Source organism: Sesamum indicum, linkage group LG4 (genome assembly GCF_026168435.1).
Source record: "Sesamum indicum cultivar Baizhima isolate 11 linkage group LG4, ASM2616843v1, whole genome shotgun sequence".
NCBI lineage: Eukaryota > Viridiplantae > Streptophyta > Magnoliopsida > Lamiales > Pedaliaceae > Sesamum > Sesamum indicum.
In genome coordinates, this window is record NC_142660.1 from 18,305,650 (window position 1) to 18,319,217 (window position 13,568).

At 35.4% G+C, this 13,568-nt stretch overlaps 2 protein-coding genes and 1 non-coding gene across 3 annotated transcripts; 1 reads left to right on the plus strand and 2 right to left on the minus strand.

Moving 5' to 3' along the window:
• Positions 1–3,914: 3,914 nt before the first annotated feature.
• On the minus strand, positions 3,915–7,606 carry LOC105174163 (E3 ubiquitin-protein ligase WAV3). The gene is made up of 2 exons (XM_011096169.3): positions 7,485–7,606; positions 3,915–6,104 (listed from the first exon to the last, which is right to left on the minus strand). Exons 1-2 carry the CDS (start codon positions 7,500–7,502, stop codon positions 4,101–4,103), a joined length of 2,022 nt encoding a protein of 673 aa, XP_011094471.1. The 5' UTR covers positions 7,503–7,606; the 3' UTR covers positions 3,915–4,100.
• Positions 6,583–6,680, plus strand: LOC148788519 (U6 spliceosomal RNA). Its single transcript, XR_016065393.1, has one exon. It is a non-coding gene; the product is annotated as a U6 spliceosomal RNA (small nuclear RNA).
• A 1,473-nt stretch (positions 7,607–9,079) lies between the features above and the next one.
• On the minus strand, positions 9,080–11,905 carry LOC105174162 (E3 ubiquitin-protein ligase WAV3-like). The gene is made up of 2 exons (XM_011096168.3): positions 11,732–11,905; positions 9,080–11,377 (listed from the first exon to the last, which is right to left on the minus strand). The coding sequence occupies exons 1-2, from the start codon at positions 11,768–11,770 to the stop codon at positions 9,401–9,403; spliced, it is 2,016 nt and encodes a 671-aa protein (XP_011094470.1). The 5' UTR covers positions 11,771–11,905; the 3' UTR covers positions 9,080–9,400.
• Between the last annotated feature and the right edge of the window lie 1,663 nt (positions 11,906–13,568).

A 13,568-nucleotide genomic window follows, 5' to 3' on the forward strand; every position in this document is an offset into this window, starting at 1 on the left:
ATGGCTTAGAATCCGGAGGGAGACTATTAGCTACATAAACAGTGTACTTCGGGGTTACGACACATTTCCGATTCTCCAACGCCATTGCTTGGAGAAAGCAAGTTGTTATCAAGAGAAACCCTAAAATGATGTTCGTTATCGAAGTCGTGGTCATAATGCTAGATAAGAAAAAATATAATTTTTCAGACGTATCAATCGATGTACATGTTAATATTTGACTGCAACTCGCTTTTATAAAGGTATAATAATGATCCAACTATATATAATTTTTTAGAAGATTTTGTATATTGATAAGATAAAATTGCAACAATATTTTAAGTGGAGATTAATAATGGATTTGAAGAATATTATATATGATATTGGGCTAAGGTTAATTAATTGATTTTGATTGAGTTATATATATCAAGAAGATGAAATTAATTACAATGATTTTCAGTAGATTTGGTGTTACGTATATATAAAATATTATAGCAATATGTCGTTAGTAGATTCAAATCGATTTGATTGAACTATATTTAAGTATGAGATTAAAATAATATTTTCAGTAGATTTGATTTTACATTTATAAAGATAAATTATATATATATATATATATATATATATAGCATCATATAATGAGCAGAGTTCATATATTTGCGTGACAAACACTTCAAAAAAAAAAATTAAATTTTCAATAAACTATAAACGACCACAGTTTAAAAATAGTAGTAAATCAATATTATTAACCACGGTTAAATCAAAGCAAAAATTTAAATTTTTACCATGATTAATCAATATCACCATAGTTTTTAGCCATATCTAATATTTTGACCACAACTACAAAGTGAAAAATCATTTTCTTTTTTTAGTGAAAGTTGCAGCAATATTAATATAAAGTCATATATCTTCTTAGTGAAAATTGATTGACTTATAACTTTTGACTTAAACCAATTAAATTTAAACAATTCAAAAAGAGAAACTGTAAATTAAAATTACTTTTGACTTAAATCAATCAAATTTAAATAATTCAATAAGTGAAACTGTAAATTAAAATTACTTTTGACTTAAATCGGTCAAATTTAAACAATTCAAAAAGAGAAATTGTAAATTAAAAATCACTTTTTTTTATCCGATTTTCAACAGAAAACTGATATTCGAATGGATATATCACTTCTCATCTTGTAAAGATTTGTCATAATTATAAATATTATTTTTTAAATTGAAAATTACAAGCACTCCACTATAGATTTGTCCCATCTTACATATAACTCCCTTCGATAAAGTTTCGATGATGGGTACTTTATCACATTCTCAATAACGAACGTCCAAATGAGAAAGAGAAAATGAAGGGCCAACGTTGAACTGATGATCAGAGATATAAGAGCGTAGTCGATTTGGGCATCCATTATTCGATGTGAGGTGAACAAATTCGAAATTATAGATTTGGGTCCCATCAAATATATGTATATTTGTCTCACTTTAAGTGAACTTGATTTATTTTATGTGAGATGAAGTAATTTATTTGTCTTTAGTTATTTACTGAATTGATGTAATTTCTATTGAACTTAATTATATCGATGTATTGATTTTTTTTTTTTTTCTAAGAACCACGTTAGTGGCCAATGTATTAGTTGAATTAATGTTTACTCAAGAATATATTTATATATATATATATGATAAACTACAACAACCTTTCTTGAAATTTGACATAATTGCAAATACTTGTTTTAAAAATTATTCCCCTAATTTTTACGATCGTCTAACAATTAGTTCAATTCATTAAATTTTTTTTCATTTTTATGGTGAACTGACAAAATGCCCATATGAATTAAAAATTATAATTTTATTTATTTAAAAATTTATCTTTTTAATGAACTAAATGAATAATTTTTTTATAATTTTTAAAAAAACCATCGGCCCCATTTGATTTTTTTATAAATTTTTAATTTTTTTAAAAAAATTAAAAAGAAAATTTTAAGAACAAAATTAATAATTTCATACATCCACCGAAACAATTATATAATTTCATCAAACATCAAAAGGTATTGGTAAGTTTTCAAACAACAAAAGGTATTCGTAATTATGGCACAATTCAGGAGAGGTTTATATATATATATATATATATATATTCAGTTCTTCTGGCCAAAAAACTTGGGGGTATTTATGTACTTTCAAAATTTTCGAAAGATATTATAAAGTTATATAAACCTTAAGTGTAATGATTGTAATTTTCGATTTAATAAACACATATATATTTATAAGGAAGAATCAATGATCTATAGCTTTTTTACATAAATTATTCCTACATTTTGAAAAGTTACACATATCCTGACTAGAAACATCAACACTATTTACATAAATCACCCCTACTTTTTTAAAAATTACAGAGACGATCCTAAAAACGTCAATATCTTTACACAAATTATCCATGCTTTTTGACTATCCTGACAGATTGTATAATTATGTAAAAAATAAAAATAATGCCATATTTATAACCAAAAGACACTTCGAGGGCTTATGGATATAATTTACCCCATCCAAGAGGCACCTACAAAACAAATAGTCTTGAATTCAGCGCATTTTAAGGTCCTTTTTTTACCCTTTTCTTATGTGATTTGACTAATTTTAAGGAAAAATTGCACTTTTAACCCTACACCATAGATTGTATTGCACTTTTAGTCCCATAATTTATGAACTTAGCACATTTTAGAACCATAAGATAAATATTGTAACATTTTTGGTCCCTTGGATAAAAATTATGACACATTTAGTCCAATAAGAATATAAACAACTTGTATCCTACACACCAAATGCTCTATAATTCTCATCCTGTGGATCAATATGCCACAATTTTTATTTTATGGGACCAAAATGCTAGAATGTTTATCCGCGAAACCTCTAAACTGTAGGACCAAAAATACAATATCATACAGGACTTACAATTTTTCCCTAATTTTAATGTCTTTCTCTATGAGCTCTCCCTCGTAACACCATCAAAGATGACAGAAGAACAAAATATTTTAAAACATAATTATTGCAAAAATCCCACTTAAAAATTCAGACCTAAAGAAATCATATGATATTCGATCCTAAACTCGTCTTTTTTAGACGCACATTTCACCTGGACTTTGCATATTAATTATACAAGAGACAAATCTTGAAATAATTAATTTTGGAAAAAAAAATAATTATAACCTTCAAATTCACAATTTCAGAACTGATCATCCAAACGCAAATTGCAACTAAATCCAATAACTAAAAAATTATTGGATGGACATACAAAAAATTTAAATAAAAAATAATTACGGTGTGAGACTAAAAGCTAGAAATAAATTTTTATCAAGACATAATTTTTTTTTAAATCTAATCTTTTGATTATTGAAAAAGGGCCAAATGGCACAAAAAAAATAAAAAAAAAAATTATTCGCACTTGAGACACAGATTTGGCCAATTCAACATAGTGTTGGCGACTTCGAGGGATATTTTTAGTGACATAAATAGTGAGGGGTTAAGATGCATTTCTGGTTTCTCTTTTGGCCATTGTTTGAGAAAAGCAAGCTTTGTAATCAAGAAACACAAACAATCATTCCCCAGAAAATCTAACTTTCATCTAAGGGTGATCAAAGAGGAAGAATATAATTGAGGAGCTGGAACCTAAGTGACAGGGTACGAATGGAGTCGAAAATTACACTATTATTATCTTCGACTGGACTCGTATTTCCACTATCATCTTAAACCATTTGGTTATGATCCACAACATCAAGCGCAAGACACTGAAACTGGAGCAACGATATCAATGATAATATCGGTCACTCCAGCGTCAGATGGATCGAGTTTGTGTAGCCCAATAATGAATATGCAAAATGATTGATCACAAGAGTCCCACCATGAGAACATCTAAAGAATCATGAGATTAGGCAGGTTATAGACTAGAATGCCAAAACAGGTAACTTGGATCTCTATACACAGTATAAGTTGTTCTCCATTGCTCTCCTGAATGACACTTCAATCCACATAACCAGAAATTAACATGTCCCGAGTACCAAAAAGGGCCGTAGGAGAAACGTAACAGAGAGAAAAGAGCATCAGGAAATACCTGACCAATCAATGATGACAAGAGCCTATTCTTGCCTTGGAGTAGCATCTTCTGTCTTGTTAAGCTGCTGAGAATTGTTTGGGGTAGCATCTTCTGTCTTGTTCAGCTGCTGAGGTGTGCTTGCAGTAGCATCTTCTGTCTTGTTAAGCTGCTGAGATTTGCTTACCATACTGGCCATGAGGGGAGTCACATATCCATTAAAACTAGCACTATCTGTGGCAGACAAGTCTCCGCTATAAAAGCTAGCGCTTCCACCAAATGCAGCTGCTGCCCTGCTGCCTCTAGTTGTCGCTCTCTGATAACCATGGGCACTCATATTGGAGAGGGCATAGGCCCGGCCTTCTCGTTCATATCTGTGCCGACTTCCCATTCTTTGTTCGGTTTCTTTCATCTCGGCTTCAAGCCACATACAAAGGCCATCACCAGCTTGGCCAGATGGTGAAGCAAGAAGAGCTGATCTCCCGTTTGAGAGAAGAGATTGCGCACCCAACAGATTGCCTGTTTCTGCCATTCGTTGAGCCTCTGCAATGCTTTCTGCGGCATTGAGGCGATTTCTCTGCCTGTCTACCTCTAAATTTACAACCAAATCTGGAGGGGAGGGAGACTCTGGTCGTCGTATCTCAACAAGATCGCCATCTATCTGTACCATCTCTTTTGAAACGACGTCTCGGTACGAACACGTGATATCCAAAAGTGACGTCTTTCTCTCGCTTTCCTCACCTTCAGCATTCGTGAGTGTTGGGACTGATATGTTAACCAAGAATTCTTTCTCCTCATCTGCATAAAGGTCACCAACATTAATTGTACCTTGAGATCCTTGATCAGAGATTTCACTAGCATATCTTCCTGAAGGAATTGATTTAATTTCCACCCCGTGTGAAGCAGATCTCACCATTAGACGAAGCTCCTGAGTTACAACGCTAAGGAGACCGCCGATACAGCTTGCAAAGGCATCTTGCACCATCTCATATGACTCAATGAAGGAGAAGGTGCCGCCCGATGAATCAGAAATGGCATGCATTGTAAGAGGATCATGGTCTGAGCCAAAACCAAATGCATGGACTGGAAAGATCTCTCGCTGGTCATGGTCTTGATTTTCTCTATTACCAGGACAGATAGAAGCAGGCAATAAAAGCAGATATTGAGGAGGCTGTCTCTGATTCGAGAATGTAGGAAGCTGAGAGCCAAAGTTACAAGTATCTCTCCCGTCAGACAAGAATATGATACTCGCTACCGGGTTGTGATGATGCCTTTCTTCAAGAACCTGAACTCCCTTCTTCAGACCTTCCACAATGTTAGTGGAACCACTCGCTAAAAGTGAATTTACAGCCCGTTTAGCGTCATCACGGCCATGCTCCGTCATTCTTCGCAAGGGAAAAATTCTCCGAGCGTGAGTTGAGAAAGACACTACTGAGAGTCGGTCAAGCGGGCCCAAGTTATCTACAACAAAGTTAACAGCACGCTTAAGGAGATTCAACTTCGATCCGTACATGCTGCCACTAACATCAAGCACAGTAACAAGGTCAATAGGAGCACGTTGCATCTGACGAGCATCTTCTGATAGGGATGGTGCCCTTAGTCCTACAAGAACTGCAAAACGAGGTATAGACTCTGAAGCAGCAATAGCTGCGCGCTCTGGAACAGCCTTGATACTGACATTCTGCAAGCCAGAAGGTGAAACATCGGTAGTCACAGCAGGCAGGGGTTCGTCATCAGAAAATTGAAGAGGCTCTGGCTCAAATACAGGGCGGCGTCGCACCGGGGGTTGTTGTTGGGGGTTGGGGAAAAACAGATTCCGGCTGTCATGGAATGATTCGTGATCTATGCTACTATTATTAGCATTAAGATTCAAGTTTTGCATAACAAACGGGAGATCATTCCATCTAGCACGGCAAACAGGGCAAAGATAATTGCCATGTGTGACACTGTTGCCGATGCAGGCGAAATGGAAGGAGTGGGAGCACTCAGCTGTAAAGATAGCCTGGCCTTGCCCTGTTTCCACACTCCCCAGGCAAATAGCACATGTTTTCTGCAAACCACAACAAAATCATAATGCCTATATAAATACCTCTTAAACTAAAATGTGACCATAAGAACATCAAGAATCATCTGCATTGGGGACATTAAAAAGCACCAAGAAGGGGTTAAATGCAACAGATCCTCTGTGAAATAACACGAAAATTCCAAAAAAAAAGTGCAACCCAATTTTGCTGGAGACAGTAGGCTTCTTCAAAAATTCAAGACTCGAATTGCTAGTTTTTTTATGTTTTGTGGTTAGGGAAGCTTTGCGCCTATTAGTAATTCCAGCAAGGAAAAAATGAAATTAACCCCAACACAAAGTTATAATAACATGAAAAACTATAAGCCAAGAACAAAAACCACATAATTAGCATATTGCTAATAAACAAATACTTTGCACAAAGAAATTTTAGTTATAATTCATTGCTAAAAAGCAATAAGTGTACTCATATCCTGCGGAGATGATGATGGGAGATTATATTTTAATTAGTTCTGTCAGCCAACTCTGATTGAGCAATACAAAGAAGATTAGCATGGCCCCTGCGCAAGGATAACATGCATAAATTGAGAAATGGTCCAACCTTAGTGATTCTTACGTCAACGAAAACCTTAGGATATCTACTAAAACTTTGTAGTTCTGAATAAAGGCTAAATAATTCGTTTTAATGGGTAAATTTAGGAACAGATGTTCTGTTGCCCTTTTTCTACGGTAATCCAGACTAGGTGTATAAAAAACCTTATAACTTGAAAGATGATGGTTCAATTTGTACGACTCTTGGAAATGAAAGAACATAACCAATACCAACTAACCCTATGAAAAATGGAGAAATTATGCTGCCTAGTAAGTGCAAAGTTGAAACAGTCAACCATACCACTCCAACAGGGTCACTCAAGATTATGATGAACTTTGAAGGTTAGTTCATCCAAATGTTTAACAGACCCTTAAATTCATTAACAACAGATTATCAACTTCAATACTTGTCCAACCAGAGAAGAAAAATTAAAGAAACCTGAAGTCAACCAACGCAACACCCACCACAATCTTTTAGAGCAATAGCGACTTCAACATTGAAAAATTGAAATCTCAGTATCAAAACTTCAGAGACTTCAAATATAGAGTTGGGGTAAAGATCAAGAAGAAAAAAATGACTCCATCACCAAATAACCAGTGATTGCCAACCAATTCACAGGCAAAAAACATATCAATTTAATCTTCACTACATCTCAAACTCCATACAACTAAAAAACTCAGGATCATCCAATTCTGGCACACACACACACACACACACACAAAATTGAAACAAGCGACAGACAGCAAATCAACACATCAAGAATCCACATGCATCACACAAACACATATCAAAGCGAAAAAGAACCCCAAAAATTTTACATCCTCAGAAGAACTCATGTGGGATTTTCCTCTTCTGTTCTGTGTACAGTGTGATCGTCTTCTTGGGAAGGTGGGTTTCTACTTTTCTAACTTTCTTGCGTTTATGGGTTTTACCGCTTCACAGGAATGATTTATAGACACAGTCGTCAAGTGGGCCCCACTCTTCGGCCTGCATGGGGTACGTGTTGCCTTCGTCTTCAAGGCATTTGGATATTGCCAATAAACGTGTTTCAAGTGATCTGCGTGTTCGAACACGCTTTTCGCCTCTGTTTCTTGGCAAAAAGCGTGTATTTCCTTCTCCCCAAAATTTGAAGTAATCAATCAATTAAGCACATATAATTCTAATTATTTGTTCATCTAAATGTTAAATTAACAATAGAGAAAATTACTCAAAGGAAATATATAATTAAAAAAAAAAAAAAACTCATCATAATATTTCTCAAAAGAAAATTCATAAACACTATTTTCCATTCCAAAAATTAAATAATTATATCAATATTTCATTTAGTGATCGATGCAATAGTTCAATTAATACATGAATATAATAAAAATAATAATAAAATAATATAGCTGCAATAATTCATTTAATTTTTATAGACTGATAAATACATCATTTCGACCAAAATATATCTGTACCCCTCGTAAATTTGGGAAAGTTCGCCAAATTTGATTTAAGGTAAAATACAAATTGCATCTCTAAAGCATACCTACAACCGCATTCACCTCTTAAATTATGGGGATTATTAGACTCCCTTCTTCTTCTTCTGAGGTTCGGTGAAACTACACATAAATTCTCTATAATTTGAAAAGTTACATCTAGTACTCTACTTTCGTCTAATAAATAAACCCTTTTATTAGTAAAAATAATTATTGAATTTATTAATATTAACAAAAAAAAAATTGAATGAAAGTTGATATTTACCCTCGATTGGCTAATTACTTACTTATTGCAGGTCAAACAATTTTTTTGTGATTGAACTAGTCTTCAACACTAAGGATATACTTGCTCACATGCATTAACGTGTGAAGATGCATAAGGGTAATGTGATCATAAAAAGACTTATTTGACCTGCAATAAATCAATCGGTAGTAAATATAAAATTTTCATCCAATTTTTTCTGTTAATATCATCAAATTCGGTGAAGGAATTTATTTACTAGATAAAACAAGCCCATAGATACTAGATGTAATCTTCCAAACCACAAACAATTTATATGTAATTATACCATACCTCATGAGAGGGAAAAAATACAATTTATCCCCATGTGATACTGCAAATAAGCAGATTACCCTCCTTTAAAAAAAAAATTAACCTATATTTTAAAAAATGCAGTAATTTACACCATGAGTTTTCAAATTGTTTTATTTAATTAACATGGGGGGTAAATTATTAATTTTTTTTTTTACAAAGGGATAATCTGCTCATTTGTAATATCACATAAGTTAAATTGCATTAAACTCATGAGAGGGGAGGTTAAGTATCCTAAATTATATAAAAGAAAATAACAACTTTTCGGATAACATAAATCAGAATTTTCAGGAAGAAAATACCCTTCTTATTTACCCCATGAACGGAAGTTGGTATATTTCGAACATCAAAAAAAAAACAGCAGAAGTTCTTATTACAATGGTATAGACCTGAGAAAGTGCAATTACATAAAAAACCGTATTGCCTCAAACTATGCAAAACCACTCAACATTCTACTTACGTACGAACTTGTCAAAGAAAATCACAAACATTCATGTATTCAGATTCATATGAGATCCAATACCCGGACGAATGTGATTATCTGGAGTTTGAAATTCCGGGAGCTCCCAAGAATTACTCATGACGAACAAAAAACAGCAACACATATAGAAAAGACTAATGTCACAAAGACAATGCCGCATCAAATTCAGAACAAGAAATTCTCATCCTAGTTTGGGGAGTTGCCTTCTGTCTTGTTAAGTTGCTGAGACTTGTTAACCATATTCGCCATGTTGGGAGTTGCATAGGCACCGAAAGCAGCAGACTGTGCTACGGAACCGAAAGCAGCAGAGTGTGCCACGGAACCGGTGGCAGGACCAAAGCTAAAGCCCTCGACTGGGGCTGCAGCTCCGGCCACCATCTTGCCTCTGGTTGTGGCCCTTTGTGATGCATGTGAGCTCATTCCAGAGAGGGCGAAAGCTCTCCCTGCCTGCTGATACAACTGCTGGTTTCCCATTCTTCGTTCCGTTTCTTTCATATCAGCTTCAAGCCACATGCACAGACCATCCCCTGCTTGAGCAGATGCTGTAGCAAGAAGATCAGTTCTCCTCCTTGCCAGCAGATCACGTGCACCTATTAGATTTCCTGTTTCCGCCATCTGTTGAGCCTCTGCGATGCTCTCTGCTGCACGGAGGCGATTCTTTTGCCGATCAACGTCCAAGTTTACCATCATGTCTGAAGGGGACAGCGATTTGGGGCGCCGTATCTCAACTAAGTCGCCTTCTACTTGCGCTATCTCTTTAGACACTACGTCTTTGTAGGAACATGTTATGTCCAAAAGTGTCGTCTTTCTCTCGTTTTCCTCACATTCATCCATCGGGACAGCAGGGATGGATAAGTTGATCAGAAACTCCTTTTCCTCGTCCGCATACAGTTCCCCAACTTTGACTACGCCCTGTGATCCTTGGTTTGAAATTTCACTTGCATATCTTCCTGAAGGAATCGACTGAATTTCGACCCCATGAGAGGCTGATCTCACCATTAGACGAACATCCTGAGTTACCACACTCAGGAGACCGCCAATGCAGCCAGCAAACGCATCTTGCACCATTTCATAGGACTCAATGAAGGAGAAAGTTCCACCCGATGCATCAGAAATGGAATGCATTGCGATGGGGTCGTGGTCTGAACCAAAACCAAACGAATGGACTGGAAACGTTTCTAGCTGTCGCACGTCGTCTGTTCCTCTATTTGCAGGACAAATGGAAGCAGGCAATAGATGTAGGTACTCTGGAGCCTGTCCTGAACTTGAACTTGAGAAGCTTGGGAAAACTGAGCTATGGTTGCAAGTGTCGTTCCCATCGGACAAGAATATGATGCTTGTGACTGGATTCTTGTGCCGCCTTTCTTCAAGAACTCGAACGCCCTTCTTCAGGCCTTCAACGATATTCGTCCCACCACTTGCCACAAGTGCATTAACAGCCCGCTTAGCATCTTCACGTCCATTCTCCGTCATTCTACATAAAGGCGACATTCTCCTAGCTTGAGTAGCAAAAGACACTACCGAGAGTCGATCGGATGGGCCCAAGTTATCAATAACAAAGTTAACAGCACGCTTGACAAGATCCAACTTTGATCCAACCATGCTCCCACTGACATCAAGCACTGTAACAAGGTCAATAGGCGCACGCTGAGCAAAACCTGCATCATTTGACAGCGATGGTGCCTTTAGTCCAACAAGAACTGTAAACAGAGATACAGATTCTGAAGCAGCAACGGCTGGACGCTCTGGGACGGCCTTGATAGTAACCTTCTGCAGGCCAACAGGAGACGTCAACGAAGTGGGATCAGCAGTGACAGCAATCAGGGGCTCATCGTCAGAAAATTGAAAAAGGGGCTCTGAAGGGAATTGTGGCTGGGAGACTCGACTGAAAACAGGAGGAAACTGGGGTACCGGTGTAGAAAACATAGAGAACGAAAAAGGGATGTAATTAGACAGGCCGCAAAATGCATTACTGGGATCAATGTTTGTGCTGGGGGTTGGGACAGTGAAAGGAAGATGATTCCATTGGGCATTGCAGACGGGGCAAAGGCGACTGCCACGCCGGACAATGCAGGTGAAGTGGAAGGTATGGGAGCACTCTGCTGTGAATATGGCTTGGCCTTGCCCTGTTGCCACACTCCTCGAGCAAACACCACATGTTTTCTGCAACCACAACAAGAACTCCATTAATTACTTATGAGCAATGTGTCATGTAGCATGCAAGAGTGAACAACAATTTAATGACTGAGATTGACCAAAACTACCAAAATACAACTGTTGTTCTGCCTAAGGTTATGATCACACTCACATTCAGACAATTGTTCTATAATTTCAAGTTTGTCTATAATTACCAATGCCATGTGAATCATAACATCTCATCACATCCTAATTTATCATCCGATATTCTTGGATTGGCCGTTATGGGATATTTGTAATTGTATCAAGCTTTAAGGGAGCTCGACATAGTTTACCATACATAAAAGAAGAAGTGATTTGGAGATGCAGGAAGGTACTTACATTATCATCAGCTGAAGAAGAGGTCATGGCTCTGTTCATGTTTACTGCTTGTGATCGTCTTGTTCTTGGGTGTAAATCCTCCTTTCAGAATGAATCTTGTGGAATGGGTATATACATACATATATATTTATAGAGAGAGGAGAGAGAGAGAGAGAAAAGGGTTGAGATAGCATCAACTAATTCCTTAGGCTGCAAGAAGAAGTGTATAGCGCGTTAAGACATCATATGAAATTTCTATACGTGTTGCGTTTGGACGACGCTGTTTCTTCTGTCATGGCGTTTACTCTCTCAAACATCCATCCTTGACTCATTAAAACCTTATACTTTGTTCAAAAGTGGTTGGGAGAGGCAGTGTTGATTAGTCAGTTGCTTGCAAGAACTCTTCAGTATATTTTGCAACAGAAAATTCAATTTGCTAGTCTTTTGGTGTTTATGCCACATCTTTGCAAGAATTTTGGCTCAAAATATTAAAATCTAGAGGTATTTGCAATAGCTTATGTGTTGATTGTATGCAAAGTTGAAGATTATATTATGCTCGAGTAACAAGTTATTTGAAAAATCGAGAGAAATATATATATTGAAAAAATGATAAATTTGGATACAAATTACGGTAAATTACAATACTTCCCATTAGGTTTGATATAATTATAAATATTTTTCTTATTATTTAAAAAATTACCAAGATTACTGATTCTGATAAAATTATATAATCACTAATCATTAATTGGATCCGAAAAACAGTCAACTTTATCCTAAATAATTACACTTACCTTCACTGAGGTTTAGTGTAACTACACATAAGTCTTATGTGGTTCAAAAATTACATCTAGTATCACTGAAGATGCCTATTAGTCAAAATTCACCGAATTTGCTTTTATTGGGAAGGGGAGAACTCAATGAAAATCCATATTTACGTCGAATTGACTTATTATTGACTTAATGCAGATTAAACAAATCTTTCTTTCAATCGAACTACATTTATACATTTTCACACGTTAATGCATTTGAGGAGTTATATTTTCACCTTTATAAGGATATTTTTGTGAGAAAAAATTTATTTGACATGCACAAATAATTAGTCGATCAGAACAAATATGAATTTTTGTTCAATATTTTTGCTAATATAATAAAATCAGTGAATTTTAAGTAACAGGTGAATCTATTTATTAGATTAAAGCAAACATCATGGGTATTAGATATCATTTTTTAAACAAGAGGCATGTGAAACTACTCCTGATCTCAGGAAAAGATGGTGTAACTATTCGCAAAAGGAATTGTCTACTTAGTCTATAAAAAAATTTAACAAATAAGTGAAATTATAATTGATAGTCCATAAGGATATTTTGATGAATTCACTACAAATAAATAGATAAAAACCTAGCAGAAACTCTCGAAATTTAGTTGGTTGTTGAATGATCGTTAAAATTAAGGGGTATTGATAATTTTTCAAATGAGGAATACTTGTAATTATATTTAATATTGAAAAAAACTCGTTGTAATCTACCTTAAAAAATTATTATAACAAAAGTAAATTCTTTTTTTAAAAAGAAATGAAGATATTACCCTCCTCAAGGTTTTCCTAAAGTTTCAGGAGTCCCCAAAAACAATCTTTTTGTAAATTTGAAGTTGATTAAACTGTTGCCAGAAAACTCCCTAAATACATAGACTGAGAGAAATCTGCAAGGAAATCTAAAGCCCTTATCTTAATATTTAGATTTTGGAGAATTGGAGTCTGATTGTTACAAATTGAAACGGATTTTATAACAATCATTTTGTGAAAATAACAAATTTAAGTTGGTCTAAATTTCGCTCCAACAGTATGCAAACTAATCAAAAC

Coding starts and splice junctions, on each gene's coding strand:
- LOC105174162 (XM_011096168.3), bottom strand. CDS start 11,770: ATGAACAGAGCCATGACCTCTTCTTCAGCTGATGATAAT. Junction 11,378..11,731: donor CTTCTTCAGCTGATGATAAT/GTAAGTACCTTC, acceptor TTGTGGTTGCAG/AAAACATGTGGTGTTTGCTC.